The sequence below is a fragment of the Agrilus planipennis genome, unplaced genomic scaffold, assembly GCF_000699045.2.
Source record: "Agrilus planipennis isolate EAB-ADULT unplaced genomic scaffold, Apla_2.0 scaffold7, whole genome shotgun sequence".
NCBI classification, from domain to species: Eukaryota; Metazoa; Arthropoda; class Insecta; order Coleoptera; family Buprestidae; genus Agrilus; species Agrilus planipennis.
In genome coordinates this window covers 1,329,635-1,341,262 of record NW_020439340.1, presented here as the reverse complement: position 1 = coordinate 1,341,262, position 11,628 = coordinate 1,329,635, and the positions used below count along the sequence as shown (strand labels likewise).

The 11,628-nt window shown below is 32.5% G+C and overlaps 1 protein-coding gene across 1 annotated transcript in view; it reads left to right on the top strand.

Annotated features, from left to right (window-relative positions):
• The window catches only part of LOC108734192 (diuretic hormone receptor), a 97,752-nt gene that overhangs the window by 76,813 nt on the left and 9,311 nt on the right, over positions 1–11,628 (top strand). The window contains exons 5-10 of the mRNA XM_025978640.1: positions 412–598; positions 738–831; positions 7,662–7,682; positions 8,691–8,793; positions 8,974–9,054; positions 10,469–10,539. Of these exons, the coding sequence (XP_025834425.1) occupies positions 412–598; positions 738–831; positions 7,662–7,682; positions 8,691–8,793; positions 8,974–9,054; positions 10,469–10,539 (557 nt within the window). The remainder of the gene's footprint in view (positions 1–411; positions 599–737; positions 832–7,661; positions 7,683–8,690; positions 8,794–8,973; positions 9,055–10,468; positions 10,540–11,628) is intronic.

The following is an 11,628-nucleotide window of genomic DNA, read 5'->3' as shown; positions in this document are numbered from 1 at the left end:
TCGCTCTCCATATTTAAAAGGGCACCAACCAAAAACTACTGCGTAGAATTAATTGGAATTTTTCACACACAAGCCTTGCTATATGAGCTCTCAAAGCATATAAAAATTATACGGCTTAAATGTGAAGTTGGGTGCAAAAGAATACAATTAAATCTTCTGTAGGGAAAAAGCGAAATGACTTTCCGAACAACCCTATAACACTGAAAGCAGAATGCTCAATAAAAATGTCTGGAATACAACCTTTGTTTTCCCTATTTTGCCTAGTTCAAAAGATGTTTTCATCCATCAATAATTTAAATTGAATTAAAATGAGTCCCAATGAAAGAATTTGAAAGCTAGTAACATATTTTTCACATTTGATTCCTAACAGTATATCTATAGGCTTTAGTAGTTCGATTTTATTTGTTTCAGAAAACGCAACTAGACAATGTCTCTGGAACGGGACATGGTCCAAAACAGATTATTCATCTTGTACAGAAATCGCCGAAAGTCCCACCCTTCACCATGGAGTTATAACCACAACAACAATTTATTATGTCGGTTACTCCCTCAGCTTGGTAGCATTATCTATTGCTATCGGGATATTTTTATGTTTCAAGTAAGTCGAGACATAAGGAATGTCTAACTATTTATAAATTAACCGAAGTACCTAAATGTGTCTAATAAAAAAATTTACATTTACAAGAAAAAATAGAATAAAATTAATTATTACTTGTCGTTATCCTTTTAATTTTCAGGGACCTCCGTTGTTTAAGAAACACAATACATACGAACCTGATGGTTGCTTACATTCTTATGTATTTTATGTGGATTTTGACCCTAATATTGGAGGTAATCATCAATAATTCATAATTCGTCAGTGAGTTCCGAATTTTCAAACTTAATACTTTTGTTTCAGTTGTCCTTCGATTCCTTCGAAACGAACATGGTTTCGTGTATATTCCTGGTGATCCTTTTACATTATTTTCACGTTACAACATTTTTCTGGATGTTCGTCGAAGGTAAGAAAACAAGGACAAATTTAGTGTTAACTAGCACGATACTTTTTTTTTATTTATTTATCCATTTAACTACCTAAAATATATCTTATTTTGTTGTTGTTTTTTTATTCTTTTCAATTTTAATCGTTCTCGAAACCAAATTTAATTTAATTTAATTAAAAGCCCTTTATTTCGTTTCAGGGCTATATTTATATATACTCGTAGTAGAGACACTCACGCGGGAAAATTTCAAATTAAGAATCTACGTCTGCATCGGATGGGGTAAGTTTACATCATTCTCTCTTTATTAGAAAACGAGGCGAAGCAAACATTTTTGTTCCGAATTCTTAGACGAAACCGAAGGAAAAAACAATGTCTACGTAAATCATCAAGGGCAACAACATTTTCAGATCTTAAAATAAAAGAAATTAAAAAAAGAGAGGCACGCACAATCCAGACCGTTAAACTCTCTGCATAATTAAAAAATAAAACAAAAAAACAACAAAGTCACGCCTACCTTGTGTCTTCGTTTAATTACGAAAGACAAAATTACGACATCGAATTTTTTTATCGTATAATCCTTACGTATAAAAAATGATTCCTTGAATTAATTAGCATCTGAGAAATTTTCTAATGAGCAAAAGATGAACTAATTAGATACTAATTGTATCGGAAGGTTTAAAAGGCATGGAAGGACCAAGAATTTTTTAAGCCTTTTAAATACTGCTATCTAAGGTATTTCGTATACTTCAGCAACCCCTGATTGTACATAAAAGCGATGAAAAATTATTTTCCTCGAAATTTCCTAAATTATTTAGGTACCTCAAATAAAAGGAAAAACGGAAATAGTCGTAATCTACTCTAATTAATTTTCTAAAAACCATAACAATTGAATCGGTCAGGACTATGAAGAGCTTGCGCGCTTTTTTACAATTATCCTGAAAAAAAATTTAATCAAAAACACGACTTAACCTTACCATTATATTTGATATTTCCTAAATTCATTAAAATAATACTAGATTTATTTAATTTGTAAAAAGATACTTTCTATCATTTGTAGATAGGTTTAAATGAGTAAATTATATTGAGTAAATATTATCCTAGCTAATACTTTAATTCAACACTCAATATTTGTCCATAATNTCCAAGTTAATAAAATTAATTTGTACTATATGTTCGTACGAAGAGCTTTGAAATGTAACCATAATCTTCTTTCTAATCCCCTAGTAAACTTTTATACATACAACTTGAGGTTCTATAATAAATCAATTTCTGCAGAAAATCTTCCTTGCATGAATCCCCTGCAATTTCAAGTGGGATGCAAGTTTTAATATCGTTCTTTGTTTGCATACATACGATCGACCGACATATTATTATTAAGCTCGCTGAACCACAACGTTCCTTTAATGATTTGATGTAAACATTGGGCTGTACATAAACATGTAAACGCAAAAGACAAAGGGTAATATTTTGCCAAGGAGAAGAACGAGCTTTATCTCCACGTCAGAGGAGAATTACCTTTTGGTGGATGCGGTCAAACCAGTGGCGCGGCATCAAGTTAGGTTCTCATCACAATGCTTTCATTATTATTTTAGTATCTACATGTACCTACAATTTTTTAATAGCCTAATGACATTAACTTTAAGTTGAAAATACAGAATTTGTGATACGTACTTTAAAGGTTATTTTGAGTTGAAAGAGATGCTAAAGCCTCTTATCTGTTAGGCATAACTGATTCAAATTAAATTTCTGCTAAAAATAAAGGCTTGTAATTATAATAATGCATAAAAAGGTAATGTTTGTCGTTAAATCCTCAGAAATGCATGCTCTTCTACAGCAACAACAATCTGAATTATAATAATCTCGTTTTTATTCCCATTACGTGATACTTAAAGTTGGCGCCACTGCTTCGAAGAAGAAACGAGATAAACAAAGTTGATATTTGGTATGCTAATGTGTTACAATTACAATTTTATCAGACACTGCTTGGAAAAGAGAATGGCATCCAAGTGGGTTGTCGTCATGATAAGGGCTGAAATGTGGCGGTAAGTTTACTCCACCCTTGGAATACTTGAATTATCAAGTAGGAAACAATCCAACCCTAGTAAAACACGAGACAACAACCCTAGCTACTAATAACGCTTTATAATACCAATTATTATTAAAGATACATCGCAACATTAAAAACACTCCTTACCTTTAAGATAATTTCACTATTCAATAAGCTGAATCTGTTATTTTATTTTCTTTTATTAAGGCCTAAAGGTATTTTAAAATCGAGGACGCATTTTTAATTTAAACATTTTGGAAGGAGTGTTTTTTCTCAAGTAACTTTTGATAAATAGATCTGCTCGAGGCAATATGTATTAGTAAACTCTTTGTTTGTTTTTCTCAAAAGCTATTTGAATGTTCTCATATTCTATCGAAAAGACGTTGTTTTTATGCTCTAAACGCCCTTTAAAAAACAGCAGCGATATTTTCTACAAGTGCTGTCTAAGTTTAACAACTGACGGCCGTCTTCGGCTCGTAGGACCATACTATTAACCGTCCCGAAAACGTCCACGAGTCATTTACTAAAGGTACTTTTTATAGGGGCCTTAGGGATTTTATATTTACACTACGACTTGTAGTAGACAAAGGATCGATTTGGTATCAATATAATTAGTAAAAGACAGTCCAGAATTTCGGTCTGTCTAAGCAAAACGAAAGGGGCGTCTCGGCTGCCTTGGAATTTATTCTCGAAGGAAAAACTACTAGTCCTAAGACAACACTAGAAGCATGTTTGCTTGCTTTTGTTTAGCAATGTGTGTATATGTGAATTGGTACGCAAACATCCAGATAAAAGCGATAAAAGACTGTGGCCTGAGCTATTTTAAGGTTAAAGTTACTTTTCGACGAGCAAATAACACGAAATTTATTGCTTGCTTGCAAATAGGTTTACGTTTTAATGATATAGTGACGGTTGTGTTGTACACTTTTATCTATCTTTTCTTATTCATAAAGTTTTGTTGGTTTACAAAAAAAAATTGAAAGACAATGCAACTTGTCTGAGACATAAACAGTTCATTCCTAACGAGTTTTTATCTTTAAATATACAGAGAAGCCGTAGTGAATAAAATTAAGCATTCAAAGCAGAATTACGGCAATGTACCCAGCGAATGTGGGAATTTTTAAACAGAATTAATTTTGAAAAGAATAATTAAAGACATTAAGAACTCCTGTGAATAACTCTCAACGGTGTCGTTACCGTCTTAAACTTTTATCTTATTTCTAAAGTTGAATTACAACTTTTATTGTACAATTTCACAAAATCTCCTTCGTCCTCAATTGTCGAAAATAACACACCGGTTATTAAAGTAGCAAATTATTATCGAACTACATCTATTGTTTTAAAAGCAGCCTGTTTCTGGTAATTTCTGCTGCAACAGCATTTGTGTTTTGTACGTATTTTCAAGAGCTACGCGCGCAAAATATTTTTTTTTACTTCTTCAAATACATCGAAATAAAAAAACGCAATTTATTACACACCGTCTAAAGTTTTATTGTCGGAATAGAATGATTATTGGTTTTTTATGTGGTTTAGACCACTTCAATTTTACTCTTATTGCAAACATAAAATTACCACGAGACATTGGGTCACTAAATCGTAACTTCATCCATTATGTCTACAACATCATACCGTCAATTTTGGTTTCGTTTTTTCGAGAGTTAAAAATTCTAAACGGCTTAATTCGTTCAGACCAATATCTGCTAGGTGCTTAGACGGCTTATGTCCTTTATGTCGTGTGAAATAAAAGCAGGGAACGTTGGAGTATTAACACAATGGATAGGGAAACTCATTTTGAGAGGGTTGTTTAGCCGGCCACCGTGTTATTCTGTTTTACCCAAACGTTATTTCCATTTATTATAATACATAAAAGAATGAGACCATGTGTCTTGAATTTTAATGGGAAAAGTATGAAAATAATCATCCCAGTTGGACTGGGCAACTTTAGACATGCAAATCGACGTTGAAATAAAGCCCATCTCGTATATTCCGGCATACAAATCGCTTTCGTTAGTTACATAAAACAAATCGCCCGAGAAAAAAATAATAAAAAGCTCGTTCAACTTATGTACAAAGGATAAATATTTGTTACCGGCGTGTTAATAGTGTTTATACAGGGTGCCCCGAGAAATGGTGTCAACATTAGGATACTTATACTAGTTCTCGTGACATTTTCAATTATATAAGAAAATTTATTTATTTTAAACATTCTAAGAAGTTTTCACAAGCATCAGCCTAAAATTAATTTCGCAAATCAAAGTAAGAAACTACAAAAAAACTGAATATTTTTACTAAACTTTGTCGCAATTTCCATTTTAAAAAACTTAATTAATTTACATATCAGTAGAGGTCTCCGAAACCTATTATCTAAGAAGTCTATAAACCCTTCATGTTGTTTCAATATCTATTTTTCTTGCAACTTTGTATCCAAAGATTTCATTTAATTTTTCTTCACCGAAGTGAAACAATAAAGTAGAGCTATTAAACTTTTTTCTATGCCGCAAATCCAATTAGAAATAAGGAACAATAAAATATCTTGGCCGTTACTGACAGCTTATAATGAAAATTTTGCCGAATTCACAAAATTCCTTCTTTAGAAGACGAAAGCAAAATTGAAATCGGGAAAACATTTTTTCCAATTAATTTCTACCCTTGTTACTATAATGGATTTTTATTTCCCTACCTATTTAGGAAGATACATCTGAAATTTTAATACAGATAAGAAATTTGCACTTGTCAATTAAGCCGACACAATAATCGAATTAGTCCGAAATAAAAAAGAACATTGTTTTTAAAATAACACGTAGTTCAGTCAGTCAAAGTTTGACAAGTGACATTCGCCTTCGGCTTGAAGGACCATGCTATCAACCGTCCTAAAAACAAATATCCATACCATTTATCGGACGTAGAAGTTTCGAAATAAAATTGAAAGTACAAATAAAAAGCTGAACACATCTATGCTACGAGCGTTAATTCTAACAAAATTAGTAGTTCCCACACGACAAGGGTAAAAATAATCGAGCTCTAACAATAAATGTCTGGTTTACCGTATTTTTAATTAAAAAGTTGAATTATCTTTTACACTTTTTACAGCAGGGTATTCTTCTGATCTTTTTTGTCACGTACTATGACAGGCCATTGAATATAATAAATAGTCCCATAGGTCAAAGTGAGCTTAACGAATTCAGCTGTTAAACGAAAGAATAATCAATCTTCCATCACTTAACTGTTAGGTTTCGTGGCGCAAATGAAAGAAAAAAGAAGAGATCAAATAGTCTTTTGTCGCGTTCAATAAAAGTTGAAGAACGCCCTGTGTTACCGGCCGGGATAGTCGTAAAGAACCCTTCCATTAGTAGTGGACTTTCTTTCAACAATCAACTTTTCACAAGATCTTCGATAGAAAAAAAAGAGACTTCTCCTTACTATCAGCCTTTTATACGAAAAAACACTTTCGGAGATTTTTTGCTCTTCCTTTTGTCGTCTTAAAAACAGGCACATTTTTATGAGAATTTCGGGGAGTTCGACAACTTAGAATTACGGTTTAATAAACAGGCCAAATACAGAAGAAGAGGAGAGAATTAATAAACAACCGTGCCTTTTAAATGGTTTTGAGTTAATAAAATGAAACTACGGGTGAAACAGAGCCAGTTGCAATTTAATTTTCAATCGATGCCTCTGCACCGGCATAGAACAAAGGTTCTATTTTGTCTGGAAATTGTACGATGCATATCAATTGCGCAAATAAAAAGAAATATAGGGTTGTTCGGAAAGTCATTTCGTTTTTTTTTTGTGGAAATGAAAGACAGTTTTCGTATAATAAACAAATACTTTATTAAATTATATATTGACCGTTCTGGTCCAACACCTTTTGCCATCTTTCTGGTAGTAGCATAATTCCACGCTCATAAAATTTTGGAGTGACCGGAACAAATAATAATCCGATGGTGCCAGGTCTGGAGAATATGGTGGGTGTAGCATTGTATCCCATTCAAGCTGTAAAAGCTTTTGGCGAGTGACCAAACTTGTGTGAGGTCTCGCGTTGTCTTGGTGAAACACTACACCTTTCCTGTTGATTAGTTCTGACCTTTTCTGTTGAAGTGCATCATTCAGTTTGTCCAGCTGATGACAGTAGACTTCCGAATTAATCGTTGTGTTATCCGGTAAAAGCTCAAAAAAAACGATTCCTTTAAAATCCCACCAAACAGACAGCATCACCTTTTTTTGGTGAATATCGGCTTTGGAAATGGTTTGAGCCGGTTCATCTTTTTTGCTCCATGACCTCTTGCGTTTGACGTTGTTGTATACAACCCATTTTTCGTCCCCAGTGATGATGCGCTTCAAAAACGGATCATTTTCGTGACGTTTGAGAAGCGAATCGCAGACGTCAATGCGGCGACACAGATTTCTCTCTGTGAGAACATGGGGAACCCATACATCGAGCTTCGAGGATAATCCCAGGCCTTTCAAGTGGTCATAAACTGTTGAATTTGATAAATTTAACCTCAATCCGATCTCACGTGTTGTTATTCGCCGGTTCACATCAACTAATGCCTTTATCGCGTCTTTATCAGCTTCAACCGGCCTTCCCGAACGTGGTGCATCTTCGACATCAAAATTGCCGGATCGAAATTTAGCGAACCAGTTCTGGCACTGGCGTACTGTCAACACACCTTCTCCATACACATCAGTCAATTTCTTTCTGGCTTGAACAGCATTTTTACCCTTTCTGTAGTAAAACAGTAAGATATGTCGAAAATGCTGCTTATCGCTCTCCATATTTAAAAGGGCACCAACCAAAAACTACTGCGTAGAATTAATTGGAATTTTTCACACACAAGCCTTGCTATATGAGCTCTCAAAGCATATAAAAATTATACGGCTTAAATGTGAAGTTGGGTGCAAAAGAATACAATTAAATCTTCTGTAGGGAAAAAGCGAAATGACTTTCCGAACAACCCTATAACACTGAAAGCAGAATGCTCAATAAAAATGTCTGGAATACAACCTTTGTTTTCCCTATTTTGCCTAGTTCAAAAGATGTTTTCATCCATCAATAATTTAAATTGAATTAAAATGAGTCCCAATGAAAGAATTTGAAAGCTAGTAACATATTTTTCACATTTGATTCCTAACAGTATATCTATAGGCTTTAGTAGTTCGATTTTATTTGTTTCAGAAAACGCAACTAGACAATGTCTCTGGAACGGGACATGGTCCAAAACAGATTATTCATCTTGTACAGAAATCGCCGAAAGTCCCACCCTTCACCATGGAGTTATAACCACAACAACAATTTATTATGTCGGTTACTCCCTCAGCTTGGTAGCATTATCTATTGCTATCGGGATATTTTTATGTTTCAAGTAAGTCGAGACATAAGGAATGTCTAACTATTTATAAATTAACCGAAGTACCTAAATGTGTCTAATAAAAAAATTTACATTTACAAGAAAAAATAGAATAAAATTAATTATTACTTGTCGTTATCCTTTTAATTTTCAGGGACCTCCGTTGTTTAAGAAACACAATACATACGAACCTGATGGTTGCTTACATTCTTATGTATTTTATGTGGATTTTGACCCTAATATTGGAGGTAATCATCAATAATTCATAATTCGTCAGTGAGTTCCGAATTTTCAAACTTAATACTTTTGTTTCAGTTGTCCTTCGATTCCTTCGAAACGAACATGGTTTCGTGTATATTCCTGGTGATCCTTTTACATTATTTTCACGTTACAACATTTTTCTGGATGTTCGTCGAAGGTAAGAAAACAAGGACAAATTTAGTGTTAACTAGCACGATACTTTTTTTTTATTTATTTATCCATTTAACTACCTAAAATATATCTTATTTTGTTGTTGTTTTTTTATTCTTTTCAATTTTAATCGTTCTCGAAACCAAATTTAATTTAATTTAATTAAAAGCCCTTTATTTCGTTTCAGGGCTATATTTATATATACTCGTAGTAGAGACACTCACGCGGGAAAATTTCAAATTAAGAATCTACGTCTGCATCGGATGGGGTAAGTTTACATCATTCTCTCTTTATTAGAAAACGAGGCGAAGCAAACATTTTTGTTCCGAATTCTTAGACGAAACCGAAGGAAAAAACAATGTCTACGTAAATCATCAAGGGCAACAACATTTTCAGATCTTAAAATAAAAGAAATTAAAAAAAGAGAGGCACGCACAATCCAGACCGTTAAACTCTCTGCATAATTAAAAAATAAAACAAAAAAACAACAAAGTCACGCCTACCTTGTGTCTTCGTTTAATTACGAAAGACAAAATTACGACATCGAATTTTTTTATCGTATAATCCTTACGTATAAAAAATGATTCCTTGAATTAATTAGCATCTGAGAAATTTTCTAATGAGCAAAAGATGAACTAATTAGATACTAATTGTATCGGAAGGTTTAAAAGGCATGGAAGGACCAAGAATTTTTTAAGCCTTTTAAATACTGCTATCTAAGGTATTTCGTATACTTCAGCAACCCCTGATTGTACATAAAAGCGATGAAAAATTATTTTCCTCGAAATTTCCTAAATTATTTAGGTACCTCAAATAAAAGGAAAAACGGAAATAGTCGTAATCTACTCTAATTAATTTTCTAAAAACCATAACAATTGAATCGGTCAGGACTATGAAGAGCTTGCGCGCTTTTTTACAATTATCCTGAAAAAAAATTTAATCAAAAACACGACTTAACCTTACCATTATATTTGATATTTCCTAAATTCATTAAAATAATACTAGATTTATTTAATTTGTAAAAAGATACTTTCTATCATTTGTAGATAGGTTTAAATGAGTAAATTATATTGAGTAAATATTATCCTAGCTAATACTTTAATTCAACACTCAATATTTGTCCATAATTGGAATCCAACATTCAACAGCTTTTAATAAAAGATCAAACATATTACGCAGTTGTAAAACATTCGTGCTTTATGAATGTAAATTTATTCATCCAGCAAAAAGTATAAACCTAATTCTCCTGATAAATAACTACTTATTGGGTAGTTTATTAGCGGTGTGAATTTTGTGGTAAGGAGCTTTGTAAATGTGATAATATCCTGTTGCTCTCGATAAAGGTATAATCACACCAAACTACCTAACTATAGAATAGAAATATAATTCTATTTTAACCCTGTTAAACAATGTTCCACAAACCACCCGCCAACAGCACTGTAAATAATATATGTACGTATAATGTTAGTGGTATCATTACAAATAAAGAAAATACCCTAAAAATAGGACCAGGGATGATAACATCAATGATAGCAAGTGGCAAGCAGTAAATCGATTTGCTTATAAACTTTAGGTAGTTAAAAATTAATTCGTGGATTTTCAAAAGCTTCGACTAATAGATGCAGTGGATCAAGTTGGTTCATTTAAATATATAGGTACCTATGTATTTCTTTTGATTTCAGGAATTCCATTAATTTTTGTGATAATCTGGGCCATTGCTAAAAGTTTCATAGAAATGGATACTTCGCACTCCGTAAGTGTTAATTATTTTATTTACTATAAGTCTTGCAAACAAAGCGATCGAAAATGCTTGTAGTCCTTAAACTCATATTAAGGATAACCTACGTCCTGACAATTACCGGTCCTACCAAATCTGGTATTATCAAAACGTCAAATACATTTTCCTTTACGAGATCGATTGTTTTTCACAATTTTATTATTACATTTCCCCTAAATTGCTTATTATTTACATTTAAAACAAAAAACTGATTAAATACGATATAAAACTGTTTTCTTTCTTTTGTTCGTTTAATAATAATACGAATTTCACCCTTTAAAAACAATTCTAATCAAAGGTACCTACTACTCGCCATCATTGTTGCGAATAATATAGCATTTTTTTTTTTTTAATGAAAAACAGGCATCCATCATCGTTAAATTGTTACCTTCCTTCGTATTAACAAAGTTTTTACATTCATAAAAACAATTAAAATCAAGTAAAATGTAATTACAGTTTCCTTAACGAAACTTACCGAGTACCAACTCGAACGTCCGCCACGACCTTGAAGCTTTCGGAAACTCTTGAATCATATTCATAATTCCTGCTACGGCACTAATGTCATTTGAACAACGTTTACGTAAAGTATATTCGTTAAAAATTAATTACCACCCCGTGAATTTACACTAATTAAAACATCTAACAGTAATAATTATATAAATCAGAACAAACGTGACCGAACCCGTCAAATATGTCTACTTTATAACAAGCACAATGCGAAACATCGCAGTAATACCACCATACGCATGCGTCATACAAAGCTGCCTTTGCTTTTGCAGGATTGTACATCCAAATTACTGAGTAACACCAAATAAATTAAACTTAATTCAAATACGTACTGGTTTTATATTTAAAAATATATCCTAAAGCTACTAAATAACTAAATATTAGAAATATTACCAAATTCTGCCCCATGCTTTGCATAATCTAATACTGAATTGTACAATAACCAATAAATTATACGTAGCAAATACATTCGAAAAAATATATTATTTTATTTTATTATTTTATATTGTCGGATTAACCACCATATACATATTACATATAGAGTATACTTAAAAACAC